Here is an 18,947-nt window from a genome sequence, read left to right as displayed (position 1 = left end):
CCCATTTTCAAAGTGAGGAAATGAGGCACAAAAATTAGTTTCTAGGCTTCTGCAGCAAATCATGACAACTTGAGTTGAACCCAGAGCCCCTTCTTAGTCCTTGTTTTCCATGATATCTGTCACTCATATGCTAGCTGCTTAGCTTATACCCAAGGGAGAGGTGCTCTGCAAGAGGGTTTTGCTGGGCATAGGTGAGTCCAGCACCAGTTCTAAGTTCCTCATAGCCAGCTCTCCTCACCTCCTTTTCTCTCTAAGTGGCATCTCTGTGCCCCTGACAAAGGTTCCAGCATGGCTCTTCTTCCCACACCAGCACCTCCTAATGGCCTGGCTGACGTATTGCCATGGGACTACTCTTTTCCGTCTGTTCTCTCCTAAGAGCTTACCAGCTTACCATCTGGAGAAACAAAGAAAAACAAAACCTCCAATGCTTTCCTCCCAGGAACAGCTCAGTTCACGGATCTCTCCTGATATGCCCCACTGCTCCCCACTCTCCATTCATTGACTTGTCCTGGGAGTACTTCTTTGGACAGTCTCCTCACTAAATGTCACTCTTTATATCATGGCCTAGTTACCATTGTCATTGTCATTTTCGTTATACATGTCGCCGATGAAAATACTAGTTTTCCAGCCTTCTGCCGGTACATGTTAGCCCTTCGAACCCAGTAACTTTATTCTATTGGCAGCTGTGTATGTCCCAGGCCCCAGCACTCAGGCAGTGTAAGATAAATATTGATAAAATGATTGAGTTTATGGTGGCTTCTTTCTGTGGTGATTAGTCAAAGCAGTGTAACAACATGTCATAGAAGCTAGTGGTTGTAGCTATTATTCCAAGGTGGATCCTGCCCCTGTCCTTCTTGCTGCTATCCTTGGCCTCTGTATCTGCAGGTCCCACATCCACAAATTCAGATGACTTTAGGTTGAAATTATTGGGAAATAAATGTTGGTTCAGAACATGGACAGACTTTTTTCCCTCATCATCATTCCCTAAATAAAGATAGTATAACAATTATTTACATGGTAGTGACATTGAATTAGGTAGTCTGAGATAGTTTAATTTACCACAGGAAGATATGCGTAATCTATATGCAAATTGCTACACCATTTTATCTAAGGCACTTGACCGACCATAGATTTTGGTATTCATGCAATGTTCTGAAACTAGTTACTGTAGATACCAAGACAGTACAGAGTTCAGAGGGACTTGTGCCCTAGAATAACTTTCTCCAGCAGTTCTGTTGAGGATTCTGCCTCTTCAGGAGAGTGTCTGGTACCTTTTCAGATACTGCTCTCTGTAACTCGTCCTTACACAGTGAGATCAGAGCATTTTTTTTAAACTGTACCAGCCTTCTACTTGATGTATTACCTCCTTAACTACCTGCAGTAAGAGCCCCTGTCAGGGCTGGGGAGTGTTCGGGAGGAGAGTAAGTTCCCTGGCCAGCCCCAAAATGCACTCATTGTTAGCAGGTGGAATAAACTCATGCATTGTCTTCAGGCCCAACACATTTCTGTCCAGGGACGGGGGGACAAGACCGCCGGTGCCACTGAGAGTGCCATCAATCCGGAACATCCCAGGCTTCCATCCTTCCTAGATGCCCGTGCAGGAGCCCTCAGGGAGAACTTCTAGAGTGTGCTTCTAGAGTTTCCTTTTGTCACACACACTTCTTTCTCTCATCAAGAACTTGATAAAGTCACTACCTTATTATATTTCTTGCCCTTGTCAAATGGTAAGGAGTCTGAAGAGAGCCACATTAGGCTTTCTGTAAGCAGCCTGTTTTGGAACACTTTATTAAGGGAAGGAACTAGGGGAGATATGTTTTATTTTCCCTTTGCTGTTACAGTCTCAACAAGTTTCTTTTGAGATGAAAGAAAGACCTTTTGGGAGCAAATGGACTCAGCTCTGGCTTTTCTCTCTCCCTTACCCCTCCTTTGTTTTTTTCTCAGCCTCCTGAGTAGCTAGGGTTATAAGCCACTGTGTCTGGTCCTTCACTTTCCCAGTCAGTTAATGGAACCTGCTTAAGCTGCCTTTGTTATCTGACAGCTCAGCAAAGTTCAGTCCTTGAGCATACCTTGGCTTTGATTCTTACTTGATACCATATCAGAAGCCTGCCATGAGAACTTGGCATGAGTGTTGCTCAGTTAAGTACATTGCCATGCATCCAAGTTGTATTTTAAGTTGAATCACAAAGAAGTTCTAAAATACTGCATCCTACTAGAAAGTTTGGAAAGTAGATGAGCATACCCAGGTGGAGCTAGCTTACTAAGTTTATCTTTGAAGACGCTTTGGCTCACAATGTAGGTACGGCATACACATTCACATTTGGGTTTAATTCTGTTGTGCCACAAATTTATTCTAGTTTGCAGACAAGAAGCCAGCATATTGAGATGAATTTGCAGAGGTCAGCTTATATGTGCAGAATTGGAGTATGAATCCAAGACTGTGTCATTTATAAAGCCTTTCCAAAGGGCAGTTTTGGAGAAATTACACTTAACCAATTTAAAAATGGATGTGATATTTAGTTTGATGGACACCATAGAATATTAGGTGATCATGACCTTCCCTTTTTGGAGAGAAGAAGAATGCCATTCTGTTACAGAAACAGTCATTCAGTGACACTTGAAAGCATAGGATGTATATGGAGACATAGCAGTCTTGACTTTTTTTTGGGGGGGGGGCGGAGAGAGAGCACTCTCAGCTCTAAGCACAGCATAGATTAGTGAGAATTTGCAACCAAGAAGGAGGCTGTCAGTGTGCGGAAAAAAGTAGGAGACAGTGTAGGAGCCTGGCCACCCTGTCCTAACAGGATTCTTCTTGCTGCTTTCTTTTCTCTTCTTCTTGTGCTGGTTCTGGGGTTTGAACTGGGCACTGGGCCTTAGCTTTTTTTTGCTCAAAGCTGGTACTCTTGTATCCTATCTCCACTTCTGACTTTTTGGTGGTTAATTAGAGATAAGAGTCTCATGGGCTTTTCTGCCAAGGCTGACTGTAAACTGTAATCTTCAGGTTGCAGCCTCTTGAGTAGTTAGGATTTCAAGTGTGAGCCATCAGTCCCCAGCTATCACAAGATTCTTACAGAAGAAAGGTCAGAGTGTTCAGAGCTGTGAAAACTGGTAAGATGAAAAGTGATGAGACGGAGAGGGAGGGTTTATAACTAAATGGACTTCACAGAGAGCTTGCTACAGAAGGATTGTATAAGAACACAGATGGATCTATGAGAAGTTTTGGAGCCTGACTGAAATGATTCCACAGGAAATCTTTGTCACATCTTAAGCACACAGCACATAGTAGAAGTGGACAATCCCATGCTGTCAGCAGAGAGCTCCCTTCTGCCTTCAGGCTTGTCCCTTCCCTTGTTGAAGACTTCTAGGTCACCACTTGACTCAGACGTTCTCTGCATGACTCCTATCTTGTGAAATGCACGAGTACTAGATCTCACACATTCTGTGAGGAGGACAGCACAGGGGCCATCAGCATTGATCCGGTGTTCCCTGCCACCCCAGGCCCTGCAGTGTTCACATTCTGGCCTTGCTCAGCACCTACTCTGTGCCAGGCCCATAGACAAGGTGAGGCCTCTGTCCCTGCAGACAACTGTGTCTGAATATCAATGAAGTGAGAGAGGTGGGTTCAGTTAGTACCAACAAGTAGCTGAGTCTGCTTCTCGGAGGCCCCATTTCTTTTGCTGAGATTTGCTGCTATTGTATGCCTCGCCTCAGATATTCCCCAGCCTTTCTTCCAGGCCTCCGACTCTGCAGTAGAACCTCAAAGATAGCAGTGCAAGCCAGGTGAACTGGCATGTGTGAATGCATGTTGTGGGTTGCTTTTGCAACCTGTCTTTTAAAATGGCATATGAGGCATGCTTTACTCTCTTGCCTGCTGCTACCCTTTTCCGGCCAAGATCAGGTGAGATGAATTCCCAGAAGCAGTAATAGGGGAGGACCCTGGGGCTGGGGCTGTCTTTGCAGAGAGAGAGGGCACTCCAGATTATTATTATTATTATTATATCTTTTATCTTGAAGAAAGCCACTGTCCCAGTTGCCCTCTTTCTTCCACAGCAGACAGTAAGCAGAAATTTTCTGCCCGTGGATGGCGGGACTGTAGGGTCAAGGACTCTCACAAAGCCTCTGTTTTAGGCTTCATTAATGGTATGGGTTGAGTATCCCCAACTCAAATATCCACAACCCCAAACGCTCCCAAATCTAAAACCTTCCAGGTGTCAACATGATATCACATACAGAAAATTATATCACAAGTTAAAATCAAATTCACACCTACCAAAAAGACTGTATAAAATTACCTTTAGACTTTGTAGGTTAAGTGTATAGAGAAAAAAGTGAATTTTGTGTTTACAAAACACACACACAAAAAACTTGGGATCTCACTCACAAGTTATTATTGTGCTTGTATAGATATCCCAAAACTGAAAAATATATCGTTCCAAACACCTGGTCCCATGCACTTCAGAATAAGAGGTGCTCAACTTTTATAAATCCATAACCATGCTGAGCTGCTGTAGGACACAGAGGAGCCTGGCCCAGGAGCTCACAGAGATGATGCTTTCCCCAGAAATTACTGCAGTTATTTTAGGAGCTTAATAAGCCTGGTCTTGCCCAGATTATTTAAATCTGACTTTGTACATGGTATTCAGAAACTGGTAATTTTAGAAGGCTACAAGGAACCATTGTTCAGCCAAGACTGAGAATTACAGACGTGGAGATTACGTATAGAGCTGCAGACTAGATAGGAGGGCCAGTAGCCTTACAGAAAGTCATCTACCTCATCCTACTCTCCTTAGTTTTTATGACCCTCTCATACAGGAAGAACAAGAAGAGATTAATAAGATTCTTTCAGGTCTGCTCCTCTTTTCCCATCCAGTCTTCTGGAAGGCTAGCAGCTTGACATTGGTCAGCTGTTGGGATCACTGGGCATTTAGCTGCAGAGTATGAGGACACATCTGTCTCATCTTGAGTCTTGTCCTGTCTGGGCTGCGTTCTAGTCTATTCTATAGCCATCCCGGGTAGAAAGCTCCAGTTGAATGTTTGTATTACTCTCTGCATGAGGGTCAGTTGTCCAACAGACTGAGATTGTATTCCTCAGAACTTAATGTGATGTCTGACCCATTATGGGTCCCAGAGAGAAGTGAATTCCTCCAGGTAGTGTCCTTTGAAGATCTTTACATTGGGGCTGGGAAGATGGCTCAGTGGTAGAATGCTTGCCTTGCATGCCTGAGGCCCTGGGCTCGATTCCTTAGCACCACATAAGCAAAAAGAAAAAAGCCAGAAGTGGCACTGTGGCTCAAGTGATAGAGTGCTAGCCTTGAGCTGAAGAGCTGAGGGACAGCACCCAGGCCCAGAGTTCAGGCCCTACGACTGGACCAAAAAAAAAAAAAAGATCTTTACATTTTGGTGATTTTGCTACCTTCTCACTATTGGGCATAATTTTGAAGTAGGGTGAGGTGTGACTTGAGATGCTTTGAAACTGTATCACTTCCCTTTCAAGGGTCTGTTTTGGTATTGGTATCCCCAGGATTCCAAGGGATCCCAATTTCCAGTGCTGGTGTGCTTTTTTTTGGCAGGCCTAATTGTTCATTTCCTTCTAGGTATATGGATCTGGATCTCAGACGAGGGCTTTCCAGTATGTCAGGTAAGGCTGTGTGACTTAGCACTGGCTGGGAACTGGGGAATAGACTTGGACAGCTTAGTATCTGCTGTGTGTGTTATTTCTCTCTTTTGTATATGCTGGTTAACAGTGACATTTAATGTTAGAAATGGAAACCTCTTGCTCTTTTTCTGAAACTTAAAACTAACTAGAATGTGCCTATAAATCTACAAGTAAATACACTGGATAGTAAAAGAAAAAAGAATACACTAGGACATGATAAAAAATACAGGTGGTCTCTAGGCATTCACACAGAGTGAGACTAAGAGAGGACATTGTTAGGAGAGGATCATATAGGCACAATAGCTATGTACATATCGCCATATAAAATAATATTTACTGAAAAGAACTCCAGGAATTGGAAACAAGAGGTTTTGTTTTTTTCTTACTTGCTGTTTTTGTTCTCATCTCCTTGCATATTGTTTGGGTAAGTGGGGAGGATACAGAAATAGTGAGACAAACGGTGAACAAATGCAGCGGTGATTGTTATTAGATGCTGTGTTGAAAATGAATTAGACAACTTGTGGGTGGAGACAGGGAAAAACTGGGAGATAGTGAGGGAAAGGATGACATTGTTCAAGAAGAAATGTAGACTTCATGTAACTTATGTAACCATAATCCCTGTGTACATCACCTTTACAACAACAATAAATAAATTTAAAAAAAAAATCTGATGTTAATCTTCGTCACTTCTGTGACTGCTGAGTTAGTCTTTTACTGCCACCTAGTGTTGTGGAGGTGAAGAGGCCCAGTGCTGAGGGGCAGCTTGTGTGATCTTATTGCAGGCCAAGTTAAGAGGTAGCTACCCCAATCATCCTTCAAGCCTGCAGATAGTGAAATCAGCTCCATTTAAAAAGTGACTTTCTAGGGTGGAAGACAAAGTAGTATAACTTCAGAAATTTGTTCTGAAACAATGCAGGAAAAAATAAATTCTTTTTTTTTTTTTTTTTGTCGGTAGTAGGGCTTGAACTCTAGGCCTGGGCACTGTCCCTGAGCTCTTCAGCTCAAGGCGAGTGCTCTACCGCTTGAGCCACAGTGCCACTTCCAGTGTTCTGGTGGTTAATGGGAGATAAGAGTCTCACGCACTTTCCTGCCCAGGCTGGTTTTGAACTGTGATCCTCAGATCTCAGCCTCCTAAGTAGCTAGAATTACAGGTGTGAGCCACCAGCACCCAGCTAATAGTATATTCTTTAGAATAGTTTCATGTGATGCTTTTTATTGTTGTGGGCTTTTTTTTCTTTGCTTGGTTAGTTAGTTACTTTTGTGTGCAGTCCTTTTAAATTATTTTTTGTATTCATTGCAATTGACTAACTGTAAAGTGTTATATGGATTTTGAGAGAAGAATTACAATACCAAAGTTCTACCCACCACTGACATGGCTATTATAAATTCTGTAGAAGTTTCTAATCCCAGTTCATTGTAAAAACCCGTTTCTGTATTTTGTCATCATGTAATTTTATTCTTTGATGTAAATACTCCAGAATGCCTGAAGTGCCATTACTGGTGTCTTGGGCCATCTCAGAGACACAGTGAGGATTAGGTTGGCTATGGAATGCAGGTCTAGCCAGCCCTCAGTTCTACCTCAGCCAGAGCAACCACGTGGGCTTTTACCTCATTAGACAGAACACCTGGAAGGAGTCTCTTAGAAAAACATAGAACTACTAGCAATAACTTACGAGGTTAAATCAGCTACTGTTGATTTTTCTCAGTAGTAGTCATAAATTCTTAGATTTAGTCCAGAAGAAACAAATATACACCTTATTCAGTGATTTTTGGCATTTTTCCCCCTATGTATGACTGTCTCACAAAACAAAGCAAAAAGCCTATCAGGGAAATATATCCAGCCCACATGTGGCCCAACAGGTGACCTTATTCTAAGAAGTTAGTTTTGTGGGGAGATGGCAGCTGTCACTGCTTCTAGACTCTTCCCATTTCCAGTCATGTATCTCAGGCACAATGTGCCATGGGAAACATAGCTGTGAGGGTACTCTCCTGCAGCAGGACCGTGTCAGTCAGACAACTTCTTTCTACTGAGTGCCACCTTTTCATAATAATATGTTTGTCTCCCATCTTCCACCACCCACTTCCTGAGGCAGGGTTAATATCCTCAGGCACACACGCACCTTGGATTTCCTAACTTCCTCAGCTCCCACATCACACGCAGGATCACAAGACTTGATGCAGTATAAAGGGAAACGAATTACCTCCCTTCTTTTTACTGGGTGCATTATTTCGAAGGTATCACATACAAAATTTCTTTAAATAGCTTCAGATTCTTGGTATAGGGGTTGGGGTACGAAGTAAGATATTCTAAGAACTCAGGAATGCCTGTGCATCTGCAGTGACATATCCGTGTCAGAGTAAGACAAACCCATAGTGACAGGCCTGCATTGACAGCCATGGCTCACACTTGGTTTCTATATACGCATGTACACACACAGTCCAGGCCACAGACAGCTTGGAAAGAAGGCTTAGGTACTTTTTTTGAGAACGTAGGTGTGAATCCTCTTAGCATACCCTATCTCCGTGATGCTACAATGCTTTCTCACTGTGGTGATAGCTAGTGACCAAGCTTCAGGGTCTTTCCACACTGGAGCCAAGAATTCCACAACATACATTCATCCATACATTCATCTGAGAACTGACCAGTTCACGTATTCTCTCTCTCTCTCTCTCTCTTTCTCTCTCTCTTTCTTCCCCTGTCTGCCTGTCTCTCTGTCTCTCTTTGTCCCTCTGTCCCTCTCTCAGTCTCTCTGTCTTTCTCTGTCTCTCTCTCTCTCTCCAGTCTTCATTCTAGTAGTAGGCCTTGAACTTGGGGACTGGATTCTGTCCCTTAGCTTTTTATACTCAAGGCTGGCACTCTACCACTTGAACCAAAGCTCCACTTCTGGCCTTTTGCTGGATAAATGGACAGAAGAATCTCATGGACTTTGCTGTCCAGGCTGTCTTTGAACCAAGATGCTCAGATCTCAGCCTCCTGAGTAGCTAGAATTACAAGTTTGAAACAGCAGTTGCTGGCAGTTTTGTTCTTAACCAGCTGCTATTTTAGGAATTGAGAATATTTTACTTCACCGAAAAGAAAAAACAAACTTTAGAATACCTGAATCCATATTTACTATACTAAATTCACTGTCCCCAAGAGCCACAATTGCCTTGAAAGCATTGCGGGGACCCAGAGGCCAGGTGTCACCTGCATCAGCATTTGGCATGACTGTCTGAATTTCCATAGTCGGGTTCTGTCTCCATTCACATAACAAGGCATGCTGTATTTATTTAAAAAGTCACTTTGTCAAAATGACACTTTTAAAGGGCTCAGGTGAAATGAGTGGTCTAAGCAATTTTGACCTTAAAAGTTGCCAGCTAGTTACATAAAAGACGCACGGCCCCCCTGTCCTCTCCTCATGAAGATGACTGCTTAAGAGTCAGCATCTTCCCACTTCAGGTGACCCCACCTCTCATGCAGCCTGAAGACCTCTTATGGGTGCTACTGAATGGCAGCTTTTAATGTCTCCTTTTAAATTCGCATAGCAGATGCCCAAGATCGTGATGCCTAAGAACACTGCCATAATGATGAAGTGACTTTTTGCCAGTTCCTATTTTTAAAAAAAGGAGTCATCCAAGGTCAACAGTGATTTGCATTTACACTTGATCTGAGAGTAGAATGTTAAGCATGTTCGTATAAAATACCCATTTGTTGCGAAAGGAAAAGCAGAACTAATCTGTTTACTGAACGCCCCCTCTCCCCCAGTTTTTTTCTCCCTCAATCAAAAGGAAGCCAAAGAAATCCTAGGTTTTCTTTTGAAAGTTGATCATGACACACAATGACCTGCTCCTCACTGGTAATTATGGAGGAAGAGGAGGGAGATGTTTCAAAGTAGACTTCTTTTGGATCACCAGGAAAAAAAAATCTTCAGACATTTAATAAGAGTAGCAGATGAACAGTAGCCTTAGAGAAAGTTCTTACGTTTAGCAGTGAGGTGTCATTTTTACGAAGTAACTTTTTTTTAACAGAGCCACACTTTAAAGCTTCTGAAAATAAGAACCAAACTTTGGTAAGCGAAAATTTGCTTACTTACCTTCACCTTCATGGCCCAGTCAATCATGATCCATCTGAAACATCCTGACACCCCTACAGCTTCATGTGAGGTGTTTTGAGGGGTGGGTTGGAGGTTGGAGGGTAGGGAGCACTGCTTCTGGTTGATTTCAACACTCAGTGTAGTTTGGCTTTGTCTGTGATTTGCCAGTATGGAGACTACATACTGGAGTCCATTCATTTCAGCAGATTTTATTTTATAAACTAGTCATGCTTTTGTACAGGTCAACTAACTTGGGTTCACAGTAAACCTGGGCTTTCATTGGAGACTTCTGCAAACCCCATCTTTTTCAGGTGTATTGTCTATTTTAACTTCCTTTTTGTTTTTACTTGGTCCAGGATTTCTGAAATGCACGGTGGGGGGGAGGGGGAGGCAAACTCCACCCTATCACCCAGGTTTCATCATCCTGTTTAATTCTCCCACCCCACCCACAAAAGCAAATCCCAGATGTCATACATGTCATTTCATCCATAAACATGTTAGCATTATTACGTACCACATTTTTTTTAGGGTTTTATTTTGGCATCCAGTTTTCCATGAGGGTGTTTGTTTTCTCCTGGGAAGCGGTAACTTTTCTTTTGGGAGGGCAGCCCCTGGTGCAGGGGGCTCAATGCTGGCATGCCTCTCTATGCAAGGCCTGAGCCACCTCCCCTTCTCTTCCAGCGATCTGGTGAATGGCCTGGTGGCTCTCATGAACAGTAATGTCAGCAGCCCTGTCAATCTGGTAAGTGTTTCTCCCTGCCCAGCTCTCCCAAGGCAGTCCAGGTCATGGTGAAAGGCCCCTTTGCTTCATTTGCTCTTAGCATGTTTAGGGCACATCTATTTGTGGTGTGCTAAGTACTCAGTAAAAGCAAAACAAAGCAAAGTAAGATACACAAAGAATATGTCTGCCAGACATAGTGACCCAGGTAATAAACAGTACAAAACTGCCTGTGTCTGCAGGGCCCTCATCTAAAGATCAGGACTGTAAGTCCTAGCCACTTCGCCCTGCCATTTCCTGTTGCAGGAACAACCCTTAAGTAGTTTTGTTCCATCTCATCCAAAGTTGAGCACTTTCAGGATGAGGAGCTTACTTCTGCTCAAATCAAAGCAGGTCACTGTCTTTAGCCAGTTCTCACCAGCAGGAAGTTCTTCATCTTTAGATTAAAATCTCGTGTCCCTCCTGCATACCCAGTAACTTCACTTCCCCTGGAAACCATTCTCAGCAAACCGCCAAGGGTTTTGCAGAGCATGTGTCCCACCAGGTCCTCTCACCAACCTGTCCCTGATTCCTGATTCTGTCCCATCTCCTGTAAAACTTGTGTTCCAAATGTGTCAACCGTCTAGCATGCACAACACTCCACCAATGAGAAGCTACCTCAAGAGCCCTGTCACCTGTTAAGATGCTGCCAGTCCCTGCTGGGCCCTCACAGAGCCTTCAGGTCATTTCAGGTCTTCTGAACTGTACCTTCTGCAGTGCTTTAGGGGTCTGGGGTTGGTGGTGGGGAGGTAGGGAGGCAGAATGCATGCCTGAAAGTTCCTGAAAGCTGTAACCAGCCATCTCAATCACCTTTAAAACCATTGGTTTCCTCCTGAGTTGAGAGAGAGTTTTTATCTTGGAGGAAGTGGACAGGAGAGTGCTTACCTAACTGTGCTTGGATTATTGTGGGTTCATGGTACAAGTTGGCTGCAGCACGGGGTCAGTGTTCCATTGATGCACTTTGGAAAAACCAATTAACTTAAAGAACAGAAAGTACCTCCATTCTTTTGGAGCCTTTGCCCACCTGATATGCAGTAGACAAAGCCATTTTTGTCCAAGTTCCCATCCTCCACTTTGCCAGTCTGGCTTTCTTTGTGCTTACAATTAGGCATCTTTTTGCTGCTTTCACCGTCTAGCTTCAGACCATCTGAAGAAATTGAGAGTAAAGAGAATTGAGGGCACAAAATCCCCCCCCCCCAATTTACTGTGGTCTCTTGTAGCTGGGGTGGTGACAGCAGAATGAGAAGAGCCAGATAAGGAAGGGGGGTTGATGGGAAGGAGGGAGGAAAACAATTTTCCTAACTCCTCCCCCTCCCCCCAAAAAAGATAAGCACACTTTATACAGCTCTTGGAGACAGTCCTTTTGGCTTCTCTACCTGCTGGCATAAAAGTCATCGTGGTTGTCACAGCTTTCTCTGCCAGCTTCAAGCCCTCTGTTACTGAAGTTGTTGGCACCCAGAGGGAAGGACATTTTCTTAGGAGAGCTAAGATTGTGAACCCAACCTTCATGAAAAGTAGCACAGCTTTCACAAGAATGTAGATACAGCAATTGTTCTAGGGCTGGGGAAGTAGCTTTAGTGGTAGAGCCCGTGTGTAGCAGCTATAAGGTATTGAGTACAAAAATAAACAAGGAAGGAAGAAGGGAAATTCAGCCAGTAGTGTCTCCGTCCTGCCTGAAGGCTGTTCTTCTGCACTGACAGACTAGAGGACTCAGGTTAGCCCTTGGCCAGGTGAGTAACCATCACCTTGAAGCATTTCAGTGATTCAGAGAGCTCAGGTGAAAGTACACAGGACAGCAGCTGCGTCTGGTGGCTTTTGGGACAGACTTTTGAGCCAGCAATATTTCCCAAGTTGTTCTTGTGGGTTGATAAGGGATGGCTCCTGTGGTAATTTCATTTTTAACTGAATCCCATTTCTTCCTTAGGGAAACCCCGAAGAACACACAATCCTTGAATTTGCCCAGTTAATTAAAAACCTAGTTGGTAAGTACAAGAAACTACCCAAAAGAAACCAGATATACTTAACCTGATCTGTTGATAACATCTTGACTAGAAATTGGGTAACGAATACAAGCTGATTTAGTTGGATCAGAGCAGAACATTTTATGAGGAACACGTCGTTGTTTTCTAGTTCTTTAATCAAGTAACATAGCAAAGGGTGATAGGTTAGTATGGTTCATCATTTTAGTTGCAAGTCTGTGTGAATTGGAAGGAGGTAATCTGTTCACTGTGTCTAACTTGAGATTGTGTTAGTTCCTCCTGCATCAGTAATGTGACTTCATGTGCAAGCACAGGTCCTGTTGAGAATAGAATTTCAGAGAGCGAGTACCACCAGCTTGTAGGTTTCTGGCCTGTCTGAAATGCTTTGTGGTTCTGGCCAAATTGGCTTATGTTGGTGATCAACATTTTAGTATTGTCTGCGTCGAGGTAGAAGAGGATTCTGTGGTTAGACCACAGGCAGAGAATAGGTGATCCCTCAGCCTCACCCTTAGGTTTATGGGAGCTCCAGAAAGCCTGGCTCCTGGAGAGGTCCTTTCTGAGTTTGATCCAGAAATTTGAGTTCAGGTACACATCAGCCTGTCCTGGTTGGAGGGCCAGGGATATGATGTGCATGCTGTTGGCCACTCTGGAGTGACCATCCATACCCCACCAAACTGGGTGGACTCTTCCAGGTTGGGATTGGGCCATTGTTCTAACTGACTGGACAGGAGGGATCCTGGTTCCAGGAGACAGTGGAGGCAGAAGCCTTCCCGACACACTAACTCTAGCACTTTTCAACATCAGCAACCCCACTGAGACCGCTTCCCCAGCTTTGCATTCCAACCCTGTATGTCCCTCACCAGATGTGGTCACTGTGTTTGTGCCACCCATGCCTTCTAAGCCATGCTGCCCACAGTCAGGCCATCCCGGACAGTGAATGAGATAGGGACTTTTGGCCTCAGCCTGTCACCTGTATCTCCCAGATCAGAATCTTGCAGTTTCACAAGTAGCTCTAGTGGACCATTTGCCCTTTGGTGCTTGAGAAGTCCCCATCTTCAACCCAAGAAGGTTGGGTTAAAGGGATCCCCAACCATGTTACTACATGTTCCAGTGCATCAACCACCCTATCTGCTTAAACAACAGCTGTTTTTATTTGTTCCCAGTTCTGCCATCAAGGCCAGCCTGCACTGAAGATTTCTTCTGTGAGTCTGGCTGATGTCACTTATGTGGGTTTATTCCACGATGGTGGGTCTGGGCTCACTGAGGGTGCCAAGCCAGCCAGGCTTTCCTGTTCTCCCTATAAGCCCTCCATCTGATACCTAAGACGTTTTAGTCCTCTGCTCATGCTTGCTCTGACCAGAGTATCAGTGGCTAGGTCTTGTGAGCTAAAGCTGGTCAGTTATCTGCCAGCACTCATCAATTGAACAAAAGAAAGGCTACTTGATTCCAGGGGAGCATGGCCAATTGGTGGGATCCACATCATAGCTGACTATCCCACTGCTATTCTGTCCTTCAGAATATCCTTTGTAGTTTTCATGTGTGTTTACTAACATGGAAGGATATTCAGGTGAATATCCTTCCCCTTCCTTTCCAGCTGGAAGGCACAGAAAGAGGCCAGGACACCTACAGGGTCAGTTGCCAGGGTCAGCCAACCATAGCCATGGCACATATGCTGCCTGAACTTCCAAGGACTGTCACTTTTTCTTTCTCTCATGGCTTTGTATGAGGTGCTGTCACACAGTCTGTGCCCTGATTCACTCCACAGATGGTATTTTACCTCATTGCACATGGTAGAATGGCACACATTCAGGTGGTCTGGAGTTCTTTTTTAACTATTTTTTTCTTTTTTTTTAAATAACTCAGGTAGCAGAAGTGAAATTCAGTTTCTCTCTGAAGCCCAGGATGACCCACAGAAAAGAAAACCAGACATCAGGAAAGCAAAGCTGATGCTGGGGTGGGAGCCTGTGGTAAGTGTGGGGAGATTCACCTGCCACCTCCTGCATCCTGTGTCCTGGGCACTGGCCCTTGTTGGGAGACTCTTATCTCAAAAGCAGAGTGAGGTGGGCTCTGGCATTCAGGCAGGTATAGGGTTTTCTCCAGGCCAACAAGAGGTTTCTTTCCCCCTTACGAGGTATCTCAGCCTCTTATGTAGAAAGACCCAGGCCTGCTGTGGGCCCTGTTTTCCTGAAATCACATGCATGGCTCCATCTCTAAAGAAGTACTGAGGTGGAGATGTCAGCATTCACTCAGTTGTGGGCACACTTACTGGGCTGGGCAGGGTTACTATTTGAAGAGGAAGAGCCAGTCCACATCAGCCCCGAGGCAGGTGGAACCCTAGGTTAGAAGTGTGCAGCCCTGAAGGGTAGGGAGGATCCCAGTGCCTTTCTGGAGCTCTTGGGCAAAGTCAGACCCTTCGCTGGCCTGTCACACACACAGTAAAGGGTGCTCAGCCTGCCTCCATCGCACTCACCTCCTTCCCTTGCAGGGAGCTGAGTGCTCCTGCCACACTTTCTAATGCCCATCCCACAGTCCATAGGGGGTCATGTGGCTGCTTCATTCTGTCCCCTTAAGGACTCTGTCCTTCAGACACTAGCTCCTTAGAGATTTCTGCCCATTCCAGCTTTATTGTAGGAGCCAGCCTGCCTCATTTACTATCTGCTGTGTCTCATCCTTACCTCATAGCTAACTCCTGTGTACCCCCAATGGAGTGTGGCTCTCCTGGAGCAGAAGCATGTGCGGTATTGTGCGTAGCAGCAGTCTCCTGCCACCGAGGCAAGAACACATTACACATCACTAGTGGATAAATGTTGGGCCATCCTAGTGGATGGACATGGTCCAGTAGGTATGGCTGCCTCACCTGCAGGTACAGTCAGAGAGGCAAGGGAGAGCCTAGAGCTCAGTTTACCTTTTAAAGATGTAAAATGTCATCAAAGCACGGTGGTTAATGCCTGTAATGCTAGGTACTCTGGAGGCCAAGATCAGTAGAGTCTCAGTTTGAAGCCAGCCTAGGCAAACAATTCATGGGATCCCATTTCAGCCAATAAAAGCTAGGGTACTGGTATGTATTTGTCACCTCAGCTCTACATGGAAGGCATAAATAGAATCATGGTCCAGGCAAGCCCTGGCATAAATGAGAGACTCTATCTCAAAAACAAGTAAAGCAAAAAGGACAAGAGAGAATGCTGGCTTAGCTAGTACAAGGCCCCAAATCCAGACTTTTAATATCATGAATGAATGAATGAATGAATGAGTAAAATGAAATAGAACTGAGTAAGTGCTAAACCCTAAAGGGACATAAGAGTTCAGACCAACATTTACTCTGTCTTGTGATATCTGAGGTCTGAGGGATCTACTGGAGATCACAGAAATGCAGTGTATGATATAAAAATATGATTATTCCCCCAACTTAAAATGCAGTAATACCAGTTATGGCATGACTTTGCAAGTCATGACAGAGACTTTGTTCCTTGAATATTTTTGTTTGGTTTATTTGGGATTAATTGATTGATTAATTTTGCTAATATTGGAGCTCAGAGCCTTGAGCTTGCCCAGCTTACTTGCTTGGCTGATGCTCTACTACTTGAACTATACTTTTTATTTTGGCAATGGAGTCTCAAGGACTTTTCTGCCCAGATTTGGTTTGGATCATGATCCTCCCAATCTCAGCCTCCTGAGTAGCTACCATTACAGGTGCCACCAGAACCCAGCACCCAGCCTGTTCGTGTGTGTGTGTGTGCGTGTGTGTGTGTGTGTGTGTGTGTGTGTGTGTGTGTGTGTGTGTGTGTGTGTGTGTGTGTGTAATGTTGTACAGAGGGGTTACACGTTTTAAGGCAGTCAAATGTAAAGAAACCTGACTATGCTTTGCATGCCTCTGTGTGTGTGTGTGTATGTGTGGGTACACACACACACACACATACACACACACACACACACACACGCTAGTTGAGTCAGAGCCATTCTCATAAAGGTGAGGTGATAGCTCATGGTTTTGATTGGCATTTCCCTGGTAATTACTGATGTTGGGCATTCATGTACTTTTGTCCACCTCAGTGTCTTCCGTAGGAAAGTTGTCAAGTTTTGTCTGTGGCCCACTTTTTTATTGTGTTTTGTTTTTGAGTTGTTTAGAGTTCTTTACATGTTCTCATTAACCTTGTCTGATCTGTAGTTTACAAGCATTCTCTCCCATTTTATAGCTGTCTCTGCTGCTATTGATTATTTCCTGTGCTCTGCAAAGCTTTGTAGTTTGATAGAATCTCCTTTGTCTATTTTGCTTTTGTTTTCTGTGCTTCAGAAGTCTTAATTGTCCAAGCTTATTGAGGTTTAATGCACGCGAGGCAAAGTAGTCACATTTAAAATACACAATTGTATAAGTTTTGATGGTTTGACACCTGTGAAGTTACTACCACCATCGATACAGACAACCCCTTCCTCCTAACAGTTTCCTGCTTGCCCTTGTAATGCCTCTCTCCAGTTTTCTCTTTATCATTAACAGCTGATATGGCTTCTGTTTCCTGTTTGCTATAAGGCATTAAGTCCATGTCATATTCTAGGGTATGATGTTGTCATGGTCCCTCTGTGCCTCTTCTGCCATTGAGAATGCAGGTAGACCCATCTGCCAAAGATCATGGGAGAAGATCAGGTTCTAGGGCAGATGCAAATGACCTTCTTTTTTATTTTTTTTAATTATGAAAATACCATACAGAGGGGTTACAATTACATGAGCAAGGTAATGAGTTCATTTCTTATCAAGCATTATTGCCTCCTCCTTTGTTTCCCCTTTTTAAATTTTTTTTTGTACCAGTATTAGGTCTTGAACTCAGGGCCTAGGCACTGTCCTTGAGCATTTTTGCTCAAGGCTAGAGCTCTACCACTTGAGTCACAGCTCCACTTCCAACCTTTTTGGTGCTTAATTGGAAATAATAATCTCACAGACTTTCCTGCTTGTGATGAGTTTGAACTGCATTCCTCAGATCTCAGCCTCCAAAGATGACTTTCCTAAAGCATCCTCCCTTTACCTCTAGGTGGATTTTTTCCCAAAAGAATGGGGCCTTTGTACATTACTTTAAAAGTGATGCAACTAATTCTGACTGGACAAGAGATGATTTAGAGTCTTGAGGGGAGGGTCTCACTGTACAATAGTGCATTACTTGTTGAATCACACATATTCTAAAAGCAGCTTTTTATTTATTTATTGCTAATATGGGGGTTTGAACTCAGGGGTCTCATTCTCACTCTGCTTGCTTGTTCACTTGACTGGTACTCTACCACTTGAGCCATACCTCTAGCCCAGCTTTTTTGCTGATTAGTTGAAGATGGAATGTCTTAAGATTATTTCCTCTGGCCACCTGTGAGCTTCAGTCCTCTACTCTCAGCCTCCTCATGACCCAGCTCTGAAAGCAGATTGTAAGGATCTCTCTTCTACAGAAGAGGCCTCGGCTCTTGACCAGCTTGTGGCTTTATGAATATCCCCAGAGAGGAACCACCTGACCACAAGTCAGCACTTTGTGGATGATACCATCCTGTTTCTTTCAAAGATGCCCCTGGCTTTCATATGATCCCATCTCTTATTTTCTCTCCAACAGGTCCCACTAGAGGAAGGACTGAACAAAGCAATTCACTACTTTCGGAAAGAACTGGAGTACCAGGCAAACAATCAATACATTCCCAAACCAAAGCCTGCCAGAATAAAAAAAGGTCGGACGCGCCACAACTGAGGCCCCACTTGGGACACGAGACTCCGTTTTACACTTGATGAGATGTATTTTTGTTTTGTTTGGGTTTTGTTTTTATTTTGTTTTGTTTTTTAAAGAAAGACTTAAACTGGTGTCATGAAGAACCAACTGGAATTTCATTCTGAACCTTGCTTTAAAGACGTGGATGTGCCTAAAATTTCCCTCAAAAAAAAAACCTACAGCCTTTGCCTTGCACTTTTCAAATCTGTCTTTTTATGTAAAATAGCCTAGATGCATCTCTGTGTATTTTCCAGTTTTTTATCTTGCTGTGAGAGCATACGTTGTGACTGTCGTTGACAGTTTTATTTACTGGTTTCTTTGCGAAGCTGAAAAGGAACGTTAAATGGGACAAAAAATAATGCCGATTTTATTTATAAAAGTGGGTACTTATAAATGAGATGTTATACTATGCATAAAGAATAAAAAAGAAAAAAAAACTAGCAGTATTGTCAGGTGGATGGGGCACCGGCATTTATTTTGGAACAGGTAAAAGAATTCTGTTTGAGAGCTTTATGTTTCTTTTTTAAAACCAGAATTTTTCCAAGGTCTAGTTTTTAGTTGCAAACTTGAATTTGAAATACTTGTGTTGATTCTTATGATCCAAGGATATTGAAATCACTACTGTATTGTGCTGCATTTTCAGGGGTGGGGAGACAAAATTAACGTATTCTTGGTTAACCGTGGTTATAAATATGCTATTTTAATAAAATATTGAAACTCACCAGTTATGGGCTTTCCATTTCAAAGGCTGGC

The 18,947-nt window shown here is 43.7% G+C and overlaps 1 protein-coding gene across 1 annotated transcript in view; it reads left to right on the top strand.

The window, feature by feature from the left end:
• The window catches only part of Uxs1 (UDP-glucuronate decarboxylase 1), a 92,511-nt gene extending 73,564 nt beyond the window's left edge, over window positions 1–18,947 (top strand). Inside the window, exons 11-15 of the mRNA XM_069988629.1 lie at window positions 5,592–5,635; window positions 10,408–10,468; window positions 12,408–12,465; window positions 14,326–14,429; window positions 18,045–18,947. Of these exons, the coding sequence (XP_069844730.1) occupies window positions 5,592–5,635; window positions 10,408–10,468; window positions 12,408–12,465; window positions 14,326–14,429; window positions 18,045–18,176 (399 nt within the window). The 3' untranslated portion in view covers window positions 18,177–18,947. The remainder of the gene's footprint in view (window positions 1–5,591; window positions 5,636–10,407; window positions 10,469–12,407; window positions 12,466–14,325; window positions 14,430–18,044) is intronic.

The sequence above is a fragment of the Dipodomys merriami genome, unplaced genomic scaffold (genome assembly GCF_024711535.1).
Source record: "Dipodomys merriami isolate MVZ:Mamm:240054 unplaced genomic scaffold, mDipMer1.0.p SCAF_36, whole genome shotgun sequence".
Classification (NCBI taxonomy): domain Eukaryota; kingdom Metazoa; phylum Chordata; class Mammalia; order Rodentia; family Heteromyidae; genus Dipodomys; species Dipodomys merriami.
This window is presented reverse-complemented; position numbering and strand designations above follow the sequence as displayed.